This window comes from Danio rerio, chromosome 19 (genome assembly GCF_052040795.2).
Source record: "Danio rerio strain M-AB ecotype USA chromosome 19, GRCz13ab, whole genome shotgun sequence".
NCBI lineage: Eukaryota > Metazoa > Chordata > Actinopteri > Cypriniformes > Danionidae > Danio > Danio rerio.
The window spans coordinates 47037501-47050000 of NC_141039.2; the positions used below are offsets into that span (position 1 = coordinate 47037501).

At 39.0% G+C, this 12500-nt stretch overlaps 2 protein-coding genes across 15 annotated transcripts in view; both read right to left on the reverse strand.

The window, feature by feature from the left end:
• ppt1 (palmitoyl-protein thioesterase 1 (ceroid-lipofuscinosis, neuronal 1, infantile)) overlaps positions 1 to 12500 on the reverse strand; it is an 847627-nt gene that overhangs the window by 821789 nt on the left and 13338 nt on the right. The window lies entirely within an intron of this gene.
• Positions 1 to 12500, reverse strand: part of csmd3b (CUB and Sushi multiple domains 3b) — a 1026877-nt gene that overhangs the window by 429940 nt on the left and 584437 nt on the right. For all 14 annotated transcript variants that reach the window (XR_015517226.2, XR_015517225.2, XM_087296029.2 and 11 more), the window contains 3 exons: positions 12118 to 12300; positions 5347 to 5673; positions 3003 to 3197 (listed from right to left, as the gene is read on the reverse strand). Coding sequence is in view for 12 of the 14 variants with exons in the window: in XM_087296029.2 (XP_087152155.1) it covers positions 3003 to 3197; positions 5347 to 5673; positions 12118 to 12300 (705 nt within the window). In the remaining 2 variants the exon portion in view is untranslated. The remainder of the gene's footprint in view (positions 1 to 3002; positions 3198 to 5346; positions 5674 to 12117; positions 12301 to 12500) is intronic.

The following is a 12500-nucleotide window of genomic DNA, read 5'->3' on the forward strand; positions in this document are numbered from 1 at the left end:
ACTGTACATTATACCTCACTTTAAAGTATTTACATATGTGTAAATATTTTAACAAACTGTTCAGTAAACATGAATAATCAAAAATAACAAGTGACAATGCAGTATATATTATTCTTAAGCGTTATTATTTTAACCATATGTTCGATAAACCACTGAAAAAATAAATAAATAAATAAAATACATAAATAAATTAAAAACTGTGAAAATAAAACGAATCATTATTTTTGTGTACTGTTACACTACGAACAGAGGATGTACTGTACATTAAATCTCACCTTATAAACTTGCACTTATATAATCCCATAAAACCTAGACCAAATATTTTAACAATGAGTTCATTAAAGCACTAATAAAAAAAAAATACGTGAAAATGCACTGAATTGCCATTGTTGTGTACTGTTACATTACTAACTAAGGTTGTACTGTACATTATATCTCACTTTACATACTTACATTTACAAAATAATGCCAAAAAAACCTTCATTAGAGTCATCATTTCAACTTTGGTTTTTCATTTAACCATTGAATAATAAGCAAAAGATATTTAAAAAATTGAGTCACTGAGTAGATTTTAATCTTAAGAAATGTAATCAGTTGAACAGTTTGCTTTTTTCACTGATTAATAAAACATTAATCAGTAAAAATGCACTGAACTGTCATTATTGTGTACTGTTACACTACCAGCAAAGGTTGTACTGTACATTATACCTCACTTTACATCTTTGCATCTACATAATCCTACAAAAGCTGGAGTAAGGTGTTAGGATGGCTGGTGGGCGACAGTGTTAGTCTGTCACTCTGTTCCTCTGACCATATGAATAGTGTTACAGCATAATTAGAAACACGCTGGGCAAAAAAACAACAGATTGACAAGGATCTTAATATCAGATGACAGGCTGTTCAGCAACACACACCCTCCGGTTTACATGCCCTATTAACCCTCATCTCTGTGACCCACAGGTGACTGTCTACTCCATTTAAAGTCACACTCACACTAAAAACATCTACTGTAGGCACAACTGTCCACTTATTTGCAGGGTTTCTACAGGTTTCACCAAGTTAACTTTAAGACTTTTAATGCATGTTTAAGAGCATTATGGATTAAATTTAAGCATATACAGGTTGTGGAAATACAAATGTATACATTTAGCTGAAAAGTTTCATTCTTTGGTTTTGTCATTTCATTTAAAACTATAACAGACCAAGTGCTGGAGGCATTTTAACCTTTATCTTTATGCACTTCCTGACTATGGGACAGAGTCGCGAACAGTTGATTGAATTCAAACCTATACATGTGAATGGGGACTGTTATGGTGATGAGATCAAGGCTGGGAAATACCGTTTATCTTGCTGACTCCAGTACTTAATTTGCATGCTTTGTTTAGCCACCTACTACTTGCCAGTCCCCTCCTCCTAAAACATATTATAGACAGGAAATCTGTTAAACTTGCAGACTGCAAACTTGTAAGAGACTCCTGTAGGCTCTTGCAGACTTGTCGACTTCTTGAAGGCGCTGTTTGTCTGCACACTTAAATAAAGAAATTGTATTTGTTACATCTCGTGGACTATGTTCTCATTTTTTTTTACTACAACTTGGTGCTGTGACCCGGATAAAGACAGAAATCTTCATTTTTTCCATCAGCTTGGTGCCATGACCCGGATAAAGTCTGAAATCTTCTTTTTTTCCCATCTTCTTGGTGCCGTGACCCGGATAAACACTAAAATCTTCTCTTTTTTCCATCAGCTTGGTGCCGTGACCCGGATAAATACTGAAATCTTCATTTTTTACATTAGCTCGGTTCCGTGACACGGATAAATACCTAAATCTTCATTTTTTCCATCATTTTGGTGCCGTGACCTTGATAAAGACAGAAATTTTCATTTTTTCCATCAGCTTGGTGCCATGACCCGGATACAGACTGAAATCTTCTATTTTTTCCATCTTCTTGGTGCCGTGACCCGGATAAAGGCTAAAATCTTCTCTTTTTTCCATCAGCTTGGTGCCGTGACCCGAATAAACACTGAAATCTTATTTTTTTTACATTAGCTTGGTTCCGTGACCCGGATAAGTACCTAAATCTTCATTTTTTCCATCATTTTGGTGCCGTGACCCGTATAAAGACTGAAATCTTCATTTTTTCCATCATTTTGGTGCTGTGACCCGGATAAAGACTGAAATCTTCATTTTTTCCATCATTTTGGTGCCGTGACTCAGATAAAGACTGAAATCATAATTTTTTCATCATCTTGCTGCCGTGACCCGGATAAAGACTGAAATCATCATTTTTTTCATCAGCTTGGTGCCGTGACCCGGATACTGACTGAAATCTTTTTTTTTCCCATCAGCTTGGTTCTGTGACCCAGATAATACTGATTTTTTTTTTTTTTTTTTTTTAACAAATTGATGCCGTGACCTGGAAAAAGACTGAAATCTTAATTTTTTTCCAACAACTTGGTGCCGTGACCCGGATAGACAGAAATCTTCATTTTTTTCCAACACAGGGCTTTTTAAAATGATTTCTTTCCTAATATACCAGTTGGAAAAGATTTTTACTTGTCCTTAAAAATATTATAATTTAATGCATTTAATAATACAATAACAATAATTATGATGATGATAATAATATTAGGAAGAAGAAGAAGAAGAAGAAAAAGAAGAAGAAGAAGAAGAAGAAAACTCATGAACTTTTAAACAAATGTTATTGTAAAGAAAAAAATATTATAGGAAATAAAATTCAAACTTAAATGTTTTTTTTAAATAAAAAGTTAAACGTTTTATTGATATGGATTGTTGGTGATTGTATAGGTGTTGGCCAAATTGGGTAGCTATACAAATTAAAACCTGTTAAAAAAGATTTAGGACCTACAACACAAATTTTAGAAGATTCAAGCCTAAATAGGCCTAAAATGTAGTTTTTGAGATTTAAGAAATGTAGGCCCTGCAGACACTCTGCATTTAGCACTCCTGTCCACTTCTGCTGGCAGACAGGCCTAATAAATACCTTCACATTTTGGGATGGGGCCGCTCCACATCACCTTTCCACCGTTCAGCTCACAAGTGATGGTTTCGGCTCCCTGGGTCTTAATGAAGCCATCCTCGCAGATGATGGAGATGGAGCTGCCCAGCTGGAAACTGTCACCAAAACGCCTGGCGTTCAGTGGGATGCCTGGATCTGGACACTCGTTATGGCCAAATGCTGGAAGAGGGAATGATATAAGACAGTCATCTGGAGCTAAAAAGTGTTATGAAAACATTTTTACTGGGTACTCTGTAATATATATATATATATATATATATATATATATATATATATATATATATATATATATATATATATATATATATATATATATTACTAAAATTCAAATGAAACTTCTTCATTGTTAAAGTGAATTACTCCTTAAAGACAAACACACTGACGTTAACACTCGAATCATAGTCGAACTTTAGTGCTGCTTTAAAGTTGTTGACCTTCCAGCTGTTTTTATCATAACTCCATGAAGCATATCTGGAGGCTCAAGGCGAGTGGCCAAGAAAGCCGCTGTCCCCGCAACAGCCAGAGTGTCTGATGGATGTCTAGTGACAGTAAAGGCCCACAAGAAGGACATGACGTTTGTCAGAATGAATACAGATTTAACGCTCTCCATCATGGTCTTGACAGCTCTTAACAGACAATAGTTACGTGTCAGTCGGCTTAAGAACTCTGTATTACTGTTGGGCTTTAAGGATACCCTAATATGCATGCAAACTGATGGCCACTTTAAGGACTTTGATGGATTATTGTGACATTTCAGATCTCCTTAAAGAAAGTCCATCAAGAAGTCATTGTGTAGATTAAAGTCATGTTTGTGCGTGGGCAGAAAGATTAATTATTATATTAGCATTTGATGGAAGATGTTGGAAACTATCAAACTTTAGATACATTTATGTATAATAATAATAAATATGTATAATGACCTTTGATCAATATCCTTTGTTCAGTCTAAATATGTGTGTGTGTGTGTGTGTGTGTGTGTGTGTGTGTGTGTGTGTGAGTGAGTGAGTGAGTGAGTGAGTGTATTTTATACTAAAAAAATATTTAGACAATATAAATATTACCGAGTAATATGAAAGAAAAAAAAACAAAAGTACTGTACCGATCGTTTTACTAAATATTATTAAGTACAAAATATATAAACTTTATATTAATACATGACCAAATGATATTTCAAAGATAGTACTGATTAAACAAAGCATAATTTCATAAAAATACTGAAAATACAGATTTATTTATTGACTACATATTATATATTGTTAATTAAAATAGTTATACAACATATAAATAACTATTTATAAATAATGTTGACTAAATATAACGGATAATTTCATCAAAATAAAAACAAAACAAAATTAAATTAATTCTAAATTAAATTATTTAGACTGAAAAAAACATGATTTATAAATATTGCTGACTCAATATAAATAATAATAATTTTATCAGAAGAACGCTCAATGGACTTGTGGAGTAAATGTAATTTACCTTAAAATATTTATAACAATATGAAAGCCAAAGTGAACTAACCATCCATCAATTCAGCCATCCATCCATCCATCCATCCAACCAACCATCCAACAATTCAACCAACCATCCACCCATCCATATATCCATCCATACATACATACATTCATCTATCCACCCACCCATCCATCCACCCATCTATCCATCCCTCCATCCATCCATCCATCCATCCATCCATCAATCAACCAACTAATCCATCCATTAACCAATTAACCAACAATATATCCATTAATTTCATCCATCCATCCAACCAACCAACCAACCAACCATCCATCCATCCATTTATCCATCCATCCATCCATCCATAAACCAACCAACCAACCAACCAACCAGCCAGCCATCCATCTATCCAACCGAACAGCCATTCAATCGCCCAACCATCCATCCATCAATCAGCCATTTAATCATTCAACAGTTCAACCATTCAACAATTAAACCAAATAACCAACCAACAATCCATCCATCCATAAACCATTTAACCAACCATCTATCAGTCCATCCATCTAATGATTCAGGTTGAATCAACCTATCAACCAACCATCCATCCATCCATCCATCCATCCATCCATCCATCCATCCAACCAATCAACAAACAATAGCTGTTAAGAAAAGGCAGTAACTACCATCAGCATTTTGAGCTGCACCAAATGCTTTAAAATCAACCTATCCTCTCATGCTGAACTCATGCCTCATATATGCTGAACAAATGCTCCATGCACACATAATGCCCATCAGTAATGTACTGAGATTCAAATGCAGATGAATTGATTGAGAGAGTTGCCCGCACTGGTGTAAGTGATGTTGAATCCTCTGCCGGACATGGAGTGGTCCGCCTGGAACTCCAGCCTCAGGATGTTGCTGTTGCTGGTGAGATGTGAAGGCACCTCCGCCCCGGTAAAGCGGCCCAGAACTGACGAGTCCAGCATTTCTCCATCTTTCACCGTCAGGATGTCGTACGGAGCCTCCAGGTCAAAGTCATTGAAGGCCAAGTGGATGCGGCTGCCGGGCTCTGATAGGATCAGCCACACGCAGTTCAGGTTGTTTCCATAGCCCTCTGGGTAATCGGGAGACAGGACCGTGCCCATGGGAGCAGTGAAGTTGGAGAGACAGGGAACTGAAAGAACAAAATGCAACAGAGTAAACAGTAATCCCAACAGTCACAATGGAGATTTTTGGAAATTTCTCAGTAGTGGAAATCGTCATAGCTGGTAAACTTAAGAGTGCAGTGAATGGGAGAGTACAACACATGTATATTTATTACAATTTAAACTGAAGCCCTTCTCATCGGCACTAAAAGTGTTTTGGATAAAGCTGATAATTTCACAATAGACATTGATAACAGCACAATTGTGCAGGTAAAGAGTTTGGGTGTTATCTTGGATAGCACACTCTCATTTGAAGGTCACATCAGTAATATTACACATACTGTAATTTCCACCTGTTTAATATCCAACCCAGGCTTATTGTGGAAACGTAGCCCAGCGGACGTTTCTGGAAGCTGCGAAATACGTCCCAGGAGGTACGTATTTGTGCGTTTTTGTTTCCGCAAATCTGTTCGCGCCCGCGCTGTTCTCGTGAGAAAAGCTGCCGGGGGCTGCTGTCGAGCAACCGTCTGTCCCGAGTGACGATTTACAAAAGCTGTCCAAAAATCCAGAAATAAAAAAATAAAAAAAGCAAAACCCCTCGTCCGATTTTGACCGATTTTTTTTGGGTTTCGCCCCGTCGCGAACTGGTTCGCTATTATTTTTTGGATTCTGTTTTTCATCTTACCTGATTTCTGGAACCGCTCTTCCCCGGACTCGAACCCGGTTGTCGTCCTCCTCCTCCGGGCCTCCGCTCCGCGACGTAACACCGTGAGCTAAGCGAACAAACTGGTTACTGCGGGAAAGCCCTCCACACGGAGGTGAGCCGTCACAGCCGGCAAGCACGAGAAAGAGGAGCGGCGTCACACCGCCCTCCAGCGTTCGCTCGAAAAAAAACAAATGCGGCCATACATACATCCGGCCACGTAAATTGCGATCTCCAGAAATGTCCGCGGGGCTACGTTTTCGGAATGAGCCTGGGTTGGCAATTTCACTCGTCTCCGCCCTTCTCTCACAACCAATAACACAGCAATTCTTATCCACGCATTAGTTACTTCATGTCTTGACTACTGTAATGCACTTCTTTCTGGACTTTCTTCCAAACTTCTCCATAAACTCCAACTAGTTCAGAACCATGCAGCTCGTGTTATCTGTAGGACCCCATCTCACAAGCATGTCACACCACTCCTCTATCAGCTTCACTGGCTTCCAGTAATTGATTAGTACTTCTAACTTTCAAGGCAGCGAGGCAGTGGCGCAGTAGGTAGTGCTGTCGCCTCACAGCAAGAAGGTCGCTGGGTCGCTGGTTGGCGTTTCTGTGTGGAGTTTGCATGTTCTCCCTGCGTTCGCATGGGTTTCCTCCGGGTGCTCCGGTTTCCCCCACAGTCCAAAGACATGTGGTACAGGTGAATTGGGTAGGCTAAATTGTCCGTAGTGTATGAGTGTGTGTATGAATTAGTGTGTGGATGTTTCCCAGAGATGGGTTGCGGCTGGAAGGGCATCCACTGCGTAAAAACTTGCTGGATAAGTTGGCGGTTCATTCCACTGTGGCAACACCAGATTAATAAAGGGACTAAGCCAACAAGAAAATGAATGAATGAATGAACTTTCAAAGCACTTCATAATCTCGCTCCTCAATATCTCACTGAACTTCTCCATATCTACACCCCTTCTCGTACCCTTAGATCAGCCAACATCTCCACCCTGGTACCACCTTGCACTCGATTGAGCACAATGGGAGACAGATCCTTCAGCTCTATGGCTCCTCGGCTATGGAACTCGCTTCCCCTAGATTAAGGAGCAGTGATAGTCTTCACACTTTTAAATCCCGTCTAAAGACCCATCTTTTTAAGCAGGCTTTTCTTTAACAATATTTTATCATGTTTTTTATCATGTCTTTTATATTCGCTATTGTGTTTTAACCTGTTTGGTCAATGATTGTATTAGTACTGTTTAATTTGTTTTAGCTTGGCTGTTGATGCTTATTGTAAGGCGACCTTGGGTGTCCTGAAAGGCGCCATTTACAAATAAAATGAATTATTATTAATTATTATTTTTCAACCCTATTTGGTGCAATAATAAAAGAAAATCCCCATGATCAGTGTTTCCCCTTGGTTTACAGCTTCTGGAAGAACATGTCCCGAACCTCTTGGTATGGAAAGTCAGAAATGAGCTGAACTGAGCTAAAATGGTCGTGCCCAACTGAGTCTGGTTTCTCTCAAGGTTTTTTTTCTTCACTCTCCTATCGATGAAGTTTTTTTTTTTTTTCCTCGCCACTGTCGCCTCTGGCTTGCATGGTTCAGGATTGGTAGAGCTACTAATCGATGAATTTGCTCTTCAGTGTTTGGACTCTTAGTTATGACTTTAAACCACACTGAACTGAGCTAAACTGAACTGAACTTAAACACTAAAAACTGAACTACCCTGATCTAGTTACTATGACCATTTATGTGAAGCTTCTTTGACACAATATACGTTGTAAAAGTGCTATACAAATAAAGCTGAACTGAAAAAAATGAAAAATGTCTGGGCCATTAATTAAATTTAGATGTGAACGTTTCATGGCCAGAAGCAGCTTTACAGAAAATAATTCATCCATTCATTTTACTTCAGCTTAGTGCCTTATTTATCAGGGGTCACCAACTTCTTTACTAAAAGGACTATAAACTACTTCTTATAGCAATGAGTGTATTACAAGAAGTTCTATCATTAAATATTCATGTTAAAAAAAGTTTTATCTAATAATTCTAGCCAGCTTTTAGTGAATTTGTAATATTGTCAAAAACACTGAACCTTCAGTTGTTATATGTAAAAATACCCTAAATACATGCAGGACCATTTCAATATTTTGCTCGTCTCCAACTATTGACAGCAGATCTCTCAATGTGTGTGTGAGAGAGAGAGAGAGAGAGAGAGGGAGGGAGGGAGAGAGAGAGAGAGAGAGAGGGAGGGAGGGAGATAGGGGGATTTGCACTTGCAATATCTTTACCGGTCTATTCATTTAACCTATCAAATGTAATGTTTAGACCATCACTGTGCCTCTCGCGATCTGTTCACTTGCTCATTCACTCTCGTCACCATTATTTCCGGGTATTGTAACTCATTTTAGGGGGTCACGGAGCCGCACGCAGCTAATCATCAAATCTTCTGACCAATGGAATGTCTCTAGTATCTGAAATGCCTACACGCTTCTCATTTGCTATTCATTTGATGCACTTAAGCTCAATCACTCACGGACTATTGTCTTCTTTTTTTTTGCAAAGGGGAGGAGCTATTCTATGTCCATCATGTTTCAGTTGAGATTACAATAACCATCAAATAAAAATGCACATTTCAAAGCACTTCACAGGTCCTTTAAGTACAAAAACAGAAATAAAGGATTATAAACCAATATCAGCAAGACATTTTTAAGAAAGTTCCAGATCAATGCAAATAAATAACACTCCTTTAAATGTAGCTACATTTTGCTTGCTTTTGTGTGACGTTTTGGATATGCCAGAATTTCAGAAACCTAGGTTACTGTCCAAGCAACAGATAGAAATATGCAGCATCATCCATCAGTGTATTAATACAGCACTTAGCTGTGTTTAGTATGCCATATGGAGACTGTCAGTACACAGCTGATTCAGTTCTGCACTTTCTGACACGCCGTTTATGACATAAATGGACTTGAGGCTATAAATAAAGCTGATCTGTTCAATCTTCCAATTAGACACAGGGGAATTTCAGCTATGCATTTTTTTTTTTAAGCTAAGAGCCTTCAGGTGAAGTATCGAAATATAGCAGATGTCACTGCGGCTTCAGGCCGGCTGTATATATAAGCCAATTATTTTAGCTGCCTCAGAGATTCATTTTGAAGAAAAGGCAAAGACAGCCGAGTTCATAAAATCCAGTTTTATGAAAATTCATGAACACGAGCCTGAAAAACCTTTTAAGAGGGAGTGTGTGATTTCTGGGCCTCTGGTGTCAAGAATAATGACACTCTTCAAACTGGTTTCTTAAAGGGATAGTTCACCCTGAAATGGCAATTCTGTCATCATTTAGTCACCCTCCATTAGTTTAAAACCCGTTTGAGGTTTTCTGTTCTTCTATTTTGAATATGTTAGGAGAAAAATAGATCTTTAAAAATAGAACTTTAATATCAGCAAATGGTTAGCTAGAGAAAAAATAGTCCCAATAATGCAGCAGAATGCAACCCGGGCTCATTGTGGAAACGTAGCCCCGCGCACGTTTCTGCAGACCGCGAGATACGTCCCAGGAGGTACGTATTCGAGCGTTTTTGTTTTCGCGGATTCGCGAGAGGCGGCTGTGTGCGCTTTTTTGCGTCTCGGGCGCCTCTCGGGAGCGCGCGCCGTTCGCACCCGCGTTGTTCTCGCGCGAAAAGCCGTCGGCCGGCGAGCGCGAAGAGGAGGAGCGGAGCGGCGCCACATCACCCCACAGCGTTCGCTCGAAAAAAACGAAACGCGTCCGTATGTACCTTCGGCCACGTAAATCGCGGTCTCCAGAAACATCCGCGGGGCTACGTTTCCAAAATGAGCTTGGTTTGGCAGAATGAAAAGCAAATGGTACTTAAACCCTTCTTTAAGTACTTATATGGAACAAATTCAATGCTAAAAGTATTGAAATGAAAAGCTTGTCGAATAACACTAAATGAAAAAGACAAAATACATTTAATTAACAATTACCTTAATTTTAAAGACTTGAATTGCCAGGGTTTGTCAAATATTTATATTGATAAATATTTTAATTCAAACCAAGTTTCATAGTTAAATCGAATACTTCATATTCAACTTCCAAATTTCTGCAGGAAAAGCAATAGATGGAAGACTGAAGATTTCCAGCTGCTTTTTCACCAGCAGATGAAGATGAGCCAATTTAAAGGGCCACGAAACCCCGCTGTTTCAGCAGGGTGTTTTCACACCTCAGTAAAGTGGGCGTGTCCAGCTCTGTTTAGAGGGGAGTATCGGAGGAGGGAAAGTGCATAACAACTTGCATAAAATGGGAGCTTCAATTTGAGCACACGCTTTTCACTGAACCAGAGAGAAGGAACCAGGGGAGAAAGACAGTGACTGTGTTTACATGGAAACCAGTAATCAATCAATTAAGCAATGTATAAGCGTTTGGACCAGCACAGGCGCAAAACAAACGCACTCTGCGCTGGATTTTAGAGCAGCTTTTAGTTGGTCAATAGTGCGGTCTGTTTTAGTTCCTCAAAATACAACTCAGGCTCATTCTGAAAACGTAGTCCCGTGGACATTTCTGGAGACCACGAAATAAGTCCCAGGAGGTACGTTTGGCTGCATTTTTAGAATGAGACTGGGTTGTCAAAATAGAAACACACCAAAAATGTGTCTTTATTTTAGACCAGCATATCAATGAGTCCACAAAGTGGTGCAAATAGATTTGCTATTTAAACAACATGGCGCAAAACCTGAAAGAAAAAAAACTACTTTGTTGGGCCTCCTAGGTATATTAACAGCCACCTATGTATATTTGGTGACACATTTTATCTTATTATTATTATTGCTTATGTTACATGGGTCTGTGTTATTTAACTAATCTATTTATTTATTGCTGATTTGTGCTTGTTGCGATCGAGTTCTAGGAGGAGTGTTTCTACCCGGCTTATCCAGGATTGGATGACGCCTGTGACGTCACTTGGGATTCCCAGTATATAAGGCTGACGGCAATGGTGGCTCAGTCTCTCTCTCTCTATCTTGCAGTCTCTCGCCCTCCCTCAGCTTGGTGGTGGCTTGCGCTCTGGCGGTCAGGCTGGCGGTGCTCTGCAAGCCAGTCGATCATCCATCTAAATGCCGCTCCATTTAGTGTTTTGTTCCTGTTAATCTTTTGATTCTTGGTTCGTAATGTGTTAACTAGTTTGTTTAGTTTGATACTTATTACTATTATTTAGTTTGATACTTTTGATAGTTTGGTAGCAGGTGGTGGTTTATTTTTCATAGTCACGTTTTGTTATTTATTTAGTTTAGCGAAGGTCAGCAGTGGCCCGGAGGACTCACCTATTTTTATTCCGTTCACGGGAGTTTAGGTAAGATCTGTCCATTTAAAGCAGTATAGTCAGAGACCTGTTTACCTTAGCTGCCCTACCTGTCTACTTGATTTTTGTTAATGTTTTGTCTCCTTTGAAAACTTATGATTTAGAAAAATTAAACGTATTGACGGATTGAATGTTGTTGTTATTCCAGCCAGTTTTGAGTTTGGGCCGTAACACTTACTTATTATTAAAAATGAATAATGCAGAAAAACTGCTACACTTATCATAATAGAGCAACAAGCACAGGACAGTAAATGATTTCCAGAGCCATTACTAGGCCCACACAGAATCTGCGCGTACATAATTATGCAGAATTATGCAGACTTTTAACAAAATTCTGCGCTGAAATAGCAAAAAATGTCAGCAGATTCCGTCAGGCCCTGGCCATTACTCTGCATTGTACAGTAGTGTTGACAGTACTCACAAATGCAGATGGGGATGTTGGCAGACCACTGGTTGTTGTTCTGACAGGATATTGTTTTCTCTCCAATGAGCTCAAACCCAAACTGGCACTCAAAGCGAAGCATATCACCATTGGAGAAGCCGTCTCCTTCCCTCATCCCATACAGCGGGGTGCCTGGGTCCCCACAGCTCTCCTTGTCGATTTCTGCAGAGAACGCATGTAAATAATAGTGATCAGTACACACACACACACACACACACACATCGACTGTTTCCACTGCTGCTGCGGTTTAAGGAAGAAGCTGAGAGATGCATTTCAGTTCTCGCTGATTCAAACTAGATAAAGTCTGACTTCAAATCAAGTCAATATGTATGAATGGGATTGACAAAAGCAAATACAGATCA